Raw genomic sequence first — 13,526 nt, forward strand, 5'->3', positions numbered from 1 at the left:
ATACACCCTGTCTTAGCTCCAGGCTTTTTGTTTAAATAAATAAGACACAGAAAATATATGAAAAGGTACAAAAAGCCTATACAACTATACAACTGCACTTTAAAGACCATGCTGAACCTTTGGGGATAAACTGCTTGTATCTTGGAGGACATTACTCTGTTGCCTGACAGTGTATGGACAATATATTCTTACAGTCAATACCATCTCTTCTCTGTCAGTAATTGTGCTAGAGCATTGTACCTAAACTGCAACCATTGTAACCAGATCTCGCTTAAGCCTCAGGCCCCAGGTAGCATTCTGTCCCACGATGAGGTCATGTAGTCTACCCTCTCTGATTTGTCCAAACTGAATGTTCATACCCGGAAGATTTCTATGCATGTCTATAAAAAGTACAAATACAGTAGCTGATGAGGATTCATGCAACAGAAGCAGACAGCATATGTGATGTTTTTTCATGTGATCTTGTTTTCTCTTGGCCTTTCGGCAAAAGGGCAGAAGCCACTATGCCATGTTATTGAGAGCCCAGAGAATCCCCTGCTGTCTAAGGATGGAGATATGATCATCGGAGGAGCTTTTTCAATACACAGTGGTGTAACGATGCCGTCAATGTCATTTACTGAAAAACCTAAATCTCTGATATGCTCTAGGTTTGTTAGAGTGGGACACATTACAATGGACTGATTCATTTCATAGGAAAACATATTTTTTCATGAATACATTCACATTACATTAAACATAGAATTTAATTGGTTCCATATGTCCACAGATTTAACCTCAGAGAACTGCGCTTTGCTCAGGCCATGGTTTTTGTCATTGAGGAAATCAACAGAAGCAGCAGCCTGCTCCCAAATATCTCAGTTGGTTACAGGATTTATGACAATTGTGGCTCAAGGTTCTTGTCTATGAAGGCAGCCATGGCTTTGATGAATGGTCAGGAATTAACGGCACTAGAAGGCTGCTCTGGACAAGCAGGAGTGCAAGCCATTATAGGGGAGTCTGAGTCTTCTCCGACTATAGTACTATCCAAAACTACAGGGCCTTTCAAGATCCCAGTGGTAAGACACTCTTAAGGCTGCTTTATGTGCTGAATACTTACAAAATGCATTTTTAGTGTGTATAATATTAGCAGAAAGAAATCTCAATTTTGTCAACCTTTATGTTATTGCTGTTTTGTGTAATTTCAAAATGCCAGGTATTATTTACACTGTGTCAAAATTTCATAATGAAATTTACTTACATTATAGTATATTGAAAGTTAAGAACTTTTTTTTTCATCTCCTGTAAATTTACTTTTCTGGTTACATGGTTTTATTCTGACCATTCTCATTTAAAGAGTAACACATGAGGCTTAGTTACTGTCTGTTAACTTTAATTCCATTATGAAAGTAAAATCACTTTCTTTATTCTTTCTGCAGAATACACTGACCCTTAGTAGTTTCTCTTGAACCAGGTAAAGTTCCTGTGAAATCTGTCTTTCTCTCTGCAGATAAGTCATTCTTCCACTTGCGAATGTTTGAGCAGCAGGACGGAGTACCCATCTTTCTTCCGGACTATAGCTAGTGATTACTACCAGAGCCGAGCACTGGCACAGTTGGTCAAACACTTTGGCTGGTCTTGGGTAGGAGCTGTGAACAGTGATAGCGACTATGGCAACAATGGAATGGCCATTTTTCTGGAAGCAGCCAAAGAGGAGGGGATATGTGTGGAGTACTCTGAGAAGTTTGACCGATCAGAGCCAGCCAAGCTCATGAAAGTGGTTGACACCATCAAAAAAGGCACTGCAAAAGTGGTTATCATATTTGTCGCCCATATTGAGATGAACATTTTAATAGAGCAGCTCATACTGAAGAATGTCACAGGCTTCCAGATGATTGGCGTTGAGGGATGGATAACTGCCGTCAATCTAATAACTCCAACAAGTTACAGCATACTGGGTGGATCCCTTGGATTTGATGTGGGAAAATCCAACATTATCGGCTTTTCTGACTACGTTGTAAAAGAGTTTTGGGAAACGGCTTTGCCTTGCTTGGTTACAACAGGAAACGTTTCTCAAGCTGAAAACAACTGCAGCAGATATCAGGATCTGTTTCCATTTAAAAACTACAATGACGATATCTCCGAATTGAGATATGCGAATAACATTTACAATGGTGTTTATGCTGTGGCACATTCCCTACACAGCCTACTCAAATGCATGGAAAAGCAGGGTTGTGAGAAAGATCAGACAATCCAACCATGGCAGGTAGCAAAATAATCAAAATAAGAAGAAATATCTGTGATATTTTCACCACTTGAACAGAGCTGTTCTTTTTTTTCCTCCTAAGGTTGTTGAATCTCTGAAAAAGGTCAATTTTACCACAAAAACAGGGGAACAGGTGTGGTTTGATAGCACCGGTGCAACAGCTGCAAAGTACGATGTGATAAACTGGCAGCGTGGGGCTGATGGAGAAGTGCTGTTTAAGCAAGTGGGTTACTATGATGCCTCTCTTCCTCCTGGACAGCAGTTTGTCATAACTGATAAAAATATCATTTGGGGTGGAGGAAAAGTTGAGGTTTGTGGGCACATTCTAATAATCTCATTAACTACAAAAGTGAGAAGCACCATACTGAGGGGTTATCAATGTCTTGTTCTTTGCTCAGTAAAGCCCAAGAAATTAATTCAATATGCATTATGCATTATTCATTATGACCTATATTAGTACAAAATTGGAGGTCTGCAAACTGCGAATGATTAACTCACTTCAATTCATTGTACAACTGGGAGATGTGTTATTCTGATAGCTTCTAGATAATATCACATGATTTCTGGAGTTTACTGCATTAGAGGTAATCACAGTTTTTAATACTTAAAGATATGTTCCATGATTAAATATAGCTTTACTCATCACTAGAGGCTAAAAAGTACTAAACATTTTTTAAATTAGTCAATTTGCGTCCCACGTTTGAAGGAAAAGATTATTTTACAGCTTTTATGTAGCCAAAAACATACAAGCTGGTTAGTTTTAACCCATTTTAACAAGGAACTGCATACAAACTATGGAAGAGTTTTTGATGATTTTGTGAATCATGTGATAATCATGCGGAAGATAATTTGAACTATTAATGACTTATTCAAGTCTTACAAGCTCTGACTCAATAAACTCCAGAAGTCACTTGACATTACCTAGAACCTATAGGAATAAAATGTAAGTAAACATTAATAAGATCTTAATATAGATGGTTAATTCTTGTGTAAAAATGTTTAATTAAGTTTTTATTATGCATTATTACAACTAATAATGCTATTAGTATTTTTTTCATACAACCCAGTTCCAATTCCATGCTAATACATGTTAGAATAAATAAGACGTAATATATTGTGAGTACCAGAACCATTTAGAAGTGTCTAACTTGAGCTCTACTGAGCAAACCATCCTGATAAACCCCTAGTATATTTTCCTTAAAATAAATTGCTACCAATAGAGTCATAGTGAAAAACATAAATAAATCATACTAATTGCAGCCAAATATGTCGCTCATATTAGAAGCCAAGATCTATCTGCAGTGAGAGCTGCCCTCCAGGCACCAGGAAGGCTGCACAGAAAGGAAAGCCAGTCTGCTGCTATGACTGTATACCATGCGCAGAAGGAGAGATCAGTAATATGACAGGTAATTTCAGGCTTGCGATGCTTCAAAGGAAATTTGTTAGTTGTACATTTTGTATTCTTCTTCTACTATTTAGGATACAGACCCTGAACAATGGTATCAATAAATAAAACCACAAGAAATGTCTGTTTTCATTCAAGGACTGTAATTGTTTTCCAGATTCAAATAACTGTGAGCCGTGTCCAGGAGAATACTGGTCTAATGCCCAAAGAGACAAATGTGTATCAAAGGTCGTAGAATTTCTTTCATTCACAGAAGTTATGGGAGTAATACTGGTTTTCTTTTCTTTGTTTGGAACAGGACTAACAATGTTAGTGGGAATTTTGTTTCTAATTAAGAAGGACACTCCAATAGTCAGAGCAAACAACTCAGAGCTGAGCTTCCTGCTACTCTTTTCATTGGCTTTGTGCTTCCTCTGTTCGCTTACTTTCATTGGTCAGCCCTCTGAGTGGTCCTGTATGCTGCGTCACACAGCATTTGGGATCACCTTCGTCCTCTGCATCTCCTGTGTTCTGGGGAAAACAATAGTGGTGTTAATGGCCTTCAGAGCTACACTTCCAGGCAGTAATGTCATGAAATGGTTTGGGCCTCCACAGCAGAGACTCAGTGTTCTTGCCTTCACTCTCATACAGGTCCTAATTTGTGTGCTTTGGTTAACAATATCACCTCCTTTCCCCTACAACAATATGCACTACTACAAGGATAAGATCATATTAGAATGTCAGTTAGGTTCAGCTGTAGGTTTCTGGGCTGTACTGGCTTATATAGGAGTCTTGGCTACTTTGTGTTTTGTTTTGGCTTTTCTGGCCAGAAAATTGCCTGACAATTTTAACGAAGCCAAGTTCATCACATTCAGCATACTGATCTTTTGTGCAGTTTGGATCACCTTCATCCCAGCTTATGTCAGCTCTCCTGGAAAGTTCACTGTAGCTGTTGAAATATTTGCTATTTTAGCTTCAAGTTTTGGTTTATTATTCTGTATATTTACACCTAAGTGTTATGTCATTCTGTTTAAGCCTGAACTAAATACAAAGAAACATGTTATGGGGAAAATGGCATCAAAATCACTTTGAGAAATTAAATAAAATATTTGCATCTACATAGTGTGGTTATTTTATTCTGTGATCAGTATATCTATGTGGTGCAAAAGAAAAAATATAAAATATACTACTTAAAGTATACTATATAATATACTTTACTATAGAATGTACTATGTATAAAGTACTGTAAAACATACATCTACTAAATAAAGATTCAAGATGTATAGTAAGTCTGTCCAAAATTATACCAAAAAGTAGTGGGTTTAGAGAGGTGCTGTCCCACTAAATGACCCTCAGACACCAGACTTGGAACAGAAAATGAGTCATTGCAATGGAGAACAAGCCAAAGGATGACTTCTACCCACAATGCCATATAATGCCAACTGTTAAATATGGTAAAGGAGCCATAATTGAGGATTCAGTAGCGACTCGTTCATCTTGTCAGTATCACTAAGTCAAATAATTTCTCTCATATAATGGCCGAGGAATATGAGGCCCTATTATTCTATAGGACCAGGTTTACCTATGCTGGCCTCCTCGAGCACCAGATAGAAACATAACTACCCTTATCTGAGGAAAGATCATTTCCTCTTTTACCATATTCCAAAGAACTGGATGCTTTTCATCTTGAATAACAGCCCAATAACATAACAGAAATCAGGCCAAGTGTAAAAACATTACAAAAAGGACTGAGCATATTCACAAAGGCAAAAGGTGGGCCGTATCATATTAAAAGTGATATTAGTATAGGTGTTAGGTGTTTTGGTTATTTTGTCCACCCTTTGGGTATGAAAATGCATGATTTGTATTAAAAATGATTAACAGGATGATTTGTGGGTAACCTCCTAGAGTGGGCCTGATTTTTCAACTGAATCTGAATACAGCCAGAGAACATTCTGCCTAAATCCAATCCAACCCACAGCACCAGGTTTAGAATCTGAACTGTAGTCCAGAGACTGTAGCCCAAAGAACTGCCTCAACTTGACTCAAATCCACTGTTTTACTTCACTTGCATGTATTTTCTTTCATATGGACCTCAGTGGTAGTCATGTGTTTTAAACAGAGGGGTTTGAGCTGTAGAAAAATAAACTGAATTAAATGAATTAGATATAAAATTAATTTCAAGTAGCATCACCATCATTAGACAGAGGCTCACTTGGTGGTGCCAGTACAACGATAGTGTACCAAGAGAGAAAAAAAAAAAGATTGATCTGTCAGTCTCCCAGTTTATATCAATGAAACATCAACTTCACTTAAAAAAAAAAAACACCTGATAAAATAGCTAAAAACAAAAGATTGCATACTTTTTGTATACTGTTAAACTACACACCAAGGCACTATATCTATGATCAGCACTGGTTTCAAAGATCATTAAAAGTCTCTGTATTATCCCTTCAATAAAGACACTGTATTAACTCTGTTGTATCATATTTTATGCTCTTATGTAGACATGATCATGTATATAATGAGATCTTCCAGTTACGGCACAGCAATGGATTAGCACTTTACAACCTTGGTGATGTTTCTGTGTGCATTTCCACTGTTCTGTGTTTTTAAAGCAAAGGGAGAAATAGCAAAATGCTAAATGATGGGGATCCTAAAGTACCCCTTGCTTTCTAAGGATGTTATTAGGTTTTCAATTTATAGCAAAAATAGAAAAAATAATTCAATGACAGGCACAGTATTTTACTGAAAAACCACAAAATCTAATAGACTGTCATGAGGATGCACTTGTCTGGAAAGCAATTAAAACAGACAAACAGTAAAACACAAACAACAGCTTTATTAATTAAACCACAGCTGATATCAACATCAGACTGCTGTCACAAACATCCTCGGGGTTTGACACTGCATGATGCAATCCACTGTGAAATCAGGCGTAAAATATTAATTGTTTACCTTGTGTTTTGCAAATCTCACAAGTGTAATTTAAGAGCCCAATCAAGGTGCTTACAACTGTATGCAAGATTTAGTTTTGTTGATTTTAACATAATTAAAAAATAAAATAAAAAAACATATCAAATGTGCCATAACTTTTGCACAGACCATATTTCATGCTTATTTTTTCTCCTCACTATTTTAAATTAAGCAAATAAATAGTAATTGTGCATTATACTGTGCAGGGGTGTTCTCTGTGGATGATGTGTTACCTTATTGTCACTAATAAGATCTACAAAATGTAATATTTGGGTGCTCTAGCTGTTGCATATGACTGCATAGGCCTCAATGACAAAGACAAGATAAGCCACCTTCCAAAACTGTTGCTTTTCTGCATTTAGACCATCTTAAGTTGAATATCATTCATAAGATCTCATATTATAAGGTATACACCGATCAGGCATAACATTCTGACCACCTCCTTGTTTCTACGCTCATTGTCCATTTTATCAGCTCCACTTACTATATAGGTGCACTTTGTAGTTCTACAATTACAGACTGTAGTCCATCTGTTTCTCTGCATACTTTGTTAGCCCCCTTTCACCCTGTTCTTCAGTGGTCAAGACCCCCATGGACCCTCACAGAGCAGGTACTATTTGGGTGGTGGATCATTCTCAGCACTGCAGTGACACTGATGTGGTGGTGATGGTGTGTTAGTGTGTGTTGTGCTGGTACGAGTGGATCAGACACAGCAGTGCTACTGGAGTTTTTAAACACTGTGTCCACTCACTGTCCACTCTATTAAACACTCCTACCTTGTCAGTCCACCTTGTAGATGTAAAGTCAGAGGCGATAGCTCATCTGGTACTGCACAGTTTGTGTTGGTCATCCTCTAGTCCTTCATTAGTGGTCACAGGACGCTGCCCACAGGACGCTGCCCACAGGACGCTGCCCACAGGACGCTATTAGCTGGATATTTTTGGTTGGTGGACTATTCTCAGTCCAACAGTGTAGACTAGCACAACACACACTAACACACCACCACCACATCAGTGTCACTGCAGTGCTGAGAATGATCCACCACCCAAATAGTACCTGCTCTGTGAGGGTCCATGGGGGTCCTGACCACTGAAGAACAGGGTAAAAGGGGACTAACAAAGTATGCAGAGAAACAGATGGACTACAGTCTGTAACTGTAGAACTACAAAGTGCACCGATATAGTAAGTGGAGCTGATTAAAATGGGCAATGAACATAGAAACAAGAAGGTGGTCATAATGTTATGCCTGATCGGTGTGTGTGAACAGTGAGAATATCCAGAACTTTAGGCCTACTGCATTGTAAAAAAAAGTTCTCTATAAATAGGACATTCTACAAACCTTGAATTAAACCAGATCTTGCTGAAACCCTCAGGCCCCAGCTAGCATTCTGTCCCACAATGAGGTCATGTAGTCTACCCTCTCTGATTTGTCTAAACTGAATGATCACACCCGGAAGATTTCTATGCATATCTATAAAAAGTACAGATGCAGTAGTTGATGAGGATTCATGTAGCAGAAGCAGCGGACAGCCTTGGTGATGTTTTTTCATGTGATATTCCTTTTTCTCATCCTTCTGGCAAAAGGACAGAAACCACTATGCCATATTATGGAGAGCCCCGAGTATCCTCTGCTGTCTAAGGATGGAGACGTGACAATTGGAGGAGCTTTTTCAATACACAGCAGCGTAACAATGCCGTCAATGTCATTTACTGAAAAACCAGAACCTCTGATATGCTCAAGGTTTGTTAGTGTGGGACACATAATAATAGACTGATTCATTTCATAGGAAAACTGAAGAATATTGCATGTAGAGCTTCACATTATATTAAACATATCATTTTTTCTTTTCTTTCTTTTGGCTGGTTCCATATGTCCACAGCTTGAACCTCAGAGAACTGCGCTTTGCTCAGGTTATGATTTTTGTTATTGAGGAAATCAACAGAAGCAGCAGCTTGCTCCCAAATATCTCAGTTGGTTACAGGATTTATGACAATTGTGGCTCAAGGTTATTGTCTATGAAGGCAGCCATGGCTTTGATGAATGGTCAGGAATTAACAGCACTAGAAGGCTGCTCTGGACAAGCAGGAGTGCAAGCCATTATAGGGGAGTCTGAGTCTTCTCCGACTATAGTGCTTTCCAGAACCACAGGGCCTTTCAAGATCCCAGTGGTAAGACACAATAGTTGTTGCTCTATGTGCTGAATACGAAATGGACTTTGAGTGTGAATGTTATTAGCATAAAGCCTTTTACAGAGTACAACCTTTGGCTCTTTTCAACTTCAACTGCAATTTAATTCTAATTATACATTTTCCTAATCTCAGTCTCTTTTACCAAACTCTTGGATTCCTCAGGCCCGCAATGATTTAGTGTGTTATAAAACTGTCTGTGTTGCAGACAGCAAGTAACTGTTTCCACTGATGCCTTTAAGTCTCTCAGATACTTACAAAATGCATCACCATCTAATAACATGCTTTTGAAATTACAGTGTCCATACTAATATTCTTAAATGTAACAGTTAAATGTAGTATTCTTAAATGTTAAACTTTAACAGTTTCTTTACTTGTTTTGCACTTTCGCTGTTATCAGAAGAAAACCTCGTGTCTCCAAAATGACTTTACAGGAGAAGTAAAAAACCTACTTTACTCTTAATGTAAGTCAATGGAAGCAGAGATTTTTCGAAGTCATTTTGGGTCCATTTCTTCTGGTCCATTCTTCATGAAATTTATATGCAATGTAAAGGGCCACAGGCATTTTCAAATAGTGTCAAACAACAAAATTGGAAAAACAACAAAATTGGAGATACAAGGTTTTCTTCTGACAGCAGCGATTTATTTAATTTTATGGTAATATTTACAAAAAGTATTATTACAGTCCTCTCAAATGAAGATATCAAGTATAAAATTGAGCATTATGCACACTGAGGTAAACCTAAAACCCAATAGAAGGACGTTTACTTTAAGACATTGTTTCTTATTATTTGTATAAAAGAAATTTAGATTACGAAAGTACATTTTTGCTTTTTTCAGTGTACATACAATGTTGTGTTCATTCTTTCTGCATAGTACAATGTCCCTTACTGTTCCCTTGGTTTCTCTTGTACTAGGTAAATGTACTTTAACAAAAACATTCTTCTGAAACCTGTCTTTCGCTTCCCAGGTTAGTCATGCTGCTACATGCGAATGTTTGAGCAGCAGGACGGAGTACCCATCTTTCTTCAGGACTATAGCTAGTGATTACTACCAGAGCCGAGCACTGGCACAGTTGGTCAAACACTTTGGCTGGTCTTGGGTAGGAGCTGTGAACAGTGATAGCGACTATGGCAACAACGGAATGGCCATTTTTCTGGAAGCAGCCAAAGAGGAGGGGATATGTGTGGAGTACTCTGAGAAGTTTGACCGATCAGAGCCAGCCAAGCTCATGAAAGTGGTTGACATCATCACCAAAGGCACTGCAAAAGTGATTATTATGTTCGTTGCGCACATTGAGATGAACATTCTAGTGGAGCAGCTCATACTAAAGAATGTCACAGGCTTCCAGATGATTGGCGTTGAGGTGTGGATAACTGCCGTCAATTTAATAACTCCAACCAGTTACAGTTTATTGGGAGGATCCCTCGGATTTGATGTGGGAAAATCCAACATTGTTGGTTTTGCGCACTATGTTGTAAAAGAGTTTTGGGAAACAGCTCTTCCTTGCTTGGCGACTGGGGGAAACACTTCTCAAGCTGAAAACAGCTGCAGGAGATATCAGGATCTGTTTCCATTTAAAAACTACAATGAAGATGTATCTGAACTGAGATATGCGAATAACATTTACAATGGTGTTTATGCTGTGGCACATTCTCTACACAGCCTACTCAAATGCACAGAAAAGCTGGGTTGTGAGAAAGATCAGACAATCCAACCATGGCAGGTAAATAAAATGAGAAGAAAAGGCTCCATCTGTGATATTTTCACCTCTTGAATATAACTGTTCTTTTTTTCCTCCTAAGGTGGTTGAGTCTCTGAAAAGGGTCAATTTTACCACAAAAACAGGGGAACAGGTGTGGTTTGATAGCACTGGTGCAACAGCTGCAAAGTACGATGTGATAAACTGGCAGCGTGGGCCTGATGGAGAAGTGCTGTTTAAGCAAGTGGGTTACTATGATGCCTCTCTTCCTCCTGGACAGCAGTTTATCATAACTGATCAAAATCTAGTTTGGGGTGGAGGAAAAACTGAGGTATGAACATTGTTTGTAAATTCTATTTTTAATAATCTTATTAAATATACTTTTATTGAAAAATAATGTGATATAAATAAACTATTACTTCTGCAATCCACATAAATAGTCTATATAAATAGTACTGAACACATCCGCAATATGTTGCTCAATAGAAGCCAAGATCTGTGTGCAGTGAGAGCTGCCCTCCAGGCACCAGGAAGGCTGCGCAGAAAGGAAGGCCTGTTTGCTGCTTTGACTGTATACCTTGTGCAGAAGGAGAGATCAGTAACAAGACAGGTAATTTCAGGCTTGCGATGTTTCAAAGGAAATTTGTTAGCTATGCATTTTGTATTCTGCTTCTACTATTTAGGATACAGATCCTGAGCAATGTCATTAATAAATAAAACCAGAAGGCAATGTTTGGATTCATTTCTAATGATTATAATTGTTTTCCAGATTCAAATAACTGCGAGCCGTGTCCAGGACAATACTGGTCTAACGCCAAAAAAGATAAATGTGTGTTGAAGGTCGTAGAATTTCTTTCATTCACAGAAGTTATGGGGGTAACACTGGTCTTCTTTTCTTTGTTTGGAACAGGACTAACAATGTTTGTGGGTATTTTATTTGTAATTAAAAAGGACACTCCAATAGTCAGAGCTAACAACTCAGAGCTGAGCTTCCTGCTGCTCTTCTCACTGACTCTGTGTTTCCTCTGTTCGCTCACTTTCCTTGGTCGGCCCTCTGAGTGGTCCTGTATGCTGCGCCACACAGCGTTTGGGATCACCTTCGTCCTCTGCATCTCCTGTGTTCTGGGGAAAACAATAGTGGTGTTAATGGCCTTCAGAGCTACACTTCCAGGCAGTAATGTCATGAAATGGTTTGGGCCTCCACAGCAGAGACTCAGTGTTCTTGCCTTCACTCTCATACAGGTCCTAATTTGCATTATATGGTTAACAATATCACCTCCTTTCCCCTACAACAATATGCACTACTACAAGGAAAAGATCATATTAGAATGTCGATTAGGTTCAGCTATAGGTTTCTGGGCTGTACTGGGTTATATAGGAGTCCTCGCTAGCTTATGTTTTGTTTTGGCTTTTCTGGCTAGAAAACTGCCTGACAATTTTAATGAAGCCAAATTCATCACATTCAGCATACTGATCTTTTGTGCAGTTTGGATCACCTTCATCCCAGCTTATGTCAGCTCTCCTGGAAAGTTCACTGTAGCTGTCGAGGTATTTGCTATTTTAGCTTCTAGTTTTGGTTTATTATTGTGCATATTTACACCTAAGTGTTATGTCATTCTGTTTAAGCCAGAATTAAATACAAAGAAACATGTTATGGGGAAAATGGCATCCAAATCACTTTGAGACATGAAATGCAATAAAATATTTGCATCTATAAGGTGTCATTAAATGGAATTATGGATATACTGAAATTGTACTCTGAGTTGCCACTGCCCAGCTGACCTCAGCTTGTATAGCAGACTTGAAACTGTAGCGGTAGTTGAGATCAGCCACACACAGCCAACAATGTGGAGATCTGCTGGTTCATAGCAGCCAAAATAGCTTTATAGATAAATAGATAGATTGAACTTTATTGTCATTGCTCAGTACAAGTACAAGGCAACAAAATGCAGTTAGCATCTACCAGAAGTGCAAAAAGTAGCAATACTGCAAACGGACAGTGCAAATGTGCAATAACAGGCATAAATATGATGTATCTATGAAATGTATAACTATATGAACAATATATACAATTATTAATATATCTATGAATGATATATACTTGTATATACACATAATACTCTAAATATATATAAAGTATGTTACGTACTGTTAGAGTAAGCAGTTATGTGTTGTATTCTATATACAGTGAACAGTCTTTTGCATGGAAATGCAAGGAATAATAAATATGAATTGATGGGTCATTCTACAGAAAAGTCTATTTTTGTGTCCATAGCGTTAGCGTTACAATTTATTTATATTTCAAAATAAAACAAGTTATTTTAAAAATACACCTTCTTGAGCCATTAATTTAGCAATATTCGTTTTTAAATAAATTATCTAGAATTCCAAGCACCACAGAAGTGCTTGTCCCCATAGTCATGTGTAAAGGCTCTATTTGCCATATTTATAGAGTGCCATATTTTGAAGAAAAAACAAATAAATATTATAAAATATATAATGAAAGTTGTTGTCCCCAGGAGTCGTGTCACTGGTGCTACTGCATAACAAAAAATCTCTTATTTTGAAATAAAAATCATACTGATGACATAACTTGACTTCCTTTTACCTATTTTCTGAGGATCTATGTAAAAAGCACATGCTAAGTCCACTGTGTCTTTTCAGTTGACGCCTATGGATAGATAGAAAAGTGGACGTTTCTGTAGAATGACCCAAATATTGTGTGCAATATGCAAGTATGAGTATTAGTGGAGTGGTGTTGAGTTCAGCAGGGTGATGGTGGAGGGAAAGAAGCTGGACCTGAGCCGACTGGTTCAGGTCCGAATGCTTCTGTATCCCCTCCCAGATGGGAGGAGGTTAAACAGTGTGCGGCTAGGGTGGGAGGAGTCCTTGATGATGCTGCGCACTCTGCGCACACAGCGCTGGTGGTGTTCCTTCTTTAGACTCCTCAGGAAGTAACGGCACTGCTGTGCCTTCTTAACCAAGTGTGAGGTGTTGAGTGTCTTCGGAGATGTGTACTCCCAGGAACTTGAAGC

General features: G+C 38.3%; 2 protein-coding genes across 2 annotated transcripts; both read left to right on the plus strand.

The window, feature by feature from the left end:
• The first annotated feature begins 444 nt into the window (after positions 1-444).
• On the plus strand, positions 445-4,718 carry LOC118818400 (extracellular calcium-sensing receptor-like). The gene is made up of 6 exons (XM_036585655.1): positions 445-647; positions 767-1,055; positions 1,487-2,242; positions 2,325-2,552; positions 3,525-3,648; positions 3,805-4,718. The coding sequence occupies exons 1-6, from the start codon at positions 445-447 to the stop codon at positions 4,716-4,718; spliced, it is 2,514 nt and encodes an 837-aa protein (XP_036441548.1).
• Positions 4,719-8,140: 3,422 nt separating this feature from the next.
• LOC118818401 (extracellular calcium-sensing receptor-like) lies at positions 8,141-12,174 on the plus strand. The gene is made up of 6 exons (XM_036585656.1): positions 8,141-8,343; positions 8,483-8,771; positions 9,760-10,515; positions 10,595-10,822; positions 10,978-11,101; positions 11,261-12,174. The coding sequence occupies exons 1-6, from the start codon at positions 8,141-8,143 to the stop codon at positions 12,172-12,174; spliced, it is 2,514 nt and encodes an 837-aa protein (XP_036441549.1).
• Positions 12,175-13,526: the final 1,352 nt, after the last annotated feature.

This window comes from Colossoma macropomum, unplaced genomic scaffold (genome assembly GCF_904425465.1).
Source record: "Colossoma macropomum unplaced genomic scaffold, Colossoma_macropomum, whole genome shotgun sequence".
NCBI classification, from domain to species: domain Eukaryota; kingdom Metazoa; phylum Chordata; class Actinopteri; order Characiformes; family Serrasalmidae; genus Colossoma; species Colossoma macropomum.

Coding starts and splice junctions, on each gene's coding strand:
- LOC118818400 (XM_036585655.1), top strand. CDS start 445: ATGTTTTTTCATGTGATCTTGTTTTCTCTTGGCCTTTCGGCAAAAGGG. Junction 2,243..2,324: donor AGACAATCCAACCATGGCAG/GTAGCAAAATAA, acceptor TTTCCTCCTAAG/GTTGTTGAATCTCTGAAAAA. Junction 3,649..3,804: donor AGAGATCAGTAATATGACAG/GTAATTTCAGGC, acceptor ATTGTTTTCCAG/ATTCAAATAACTGTGAGCCG.
- LOC118818401 (XM_036585656.1), top strand. CDS start 8,141: ATGTTTTTTCATGTGATATTCCTTTTTCTCATCCTTCTGGCAAAAGGA. Junction 8,344..8,482: donor GAACCTCTGATATGCTCAAG/GTTTGTTAGTGT, acceptor ATATGTCCACAG/CTTGAACCTCAGAGAACTGC. Junction 10,823..10,977: donor GGGGTGGAGGAAAAACTGAG/GTATGAACATTG, acceptor GTTGCTCAATAG/AAGCCAAGATCTGTGTGCAG.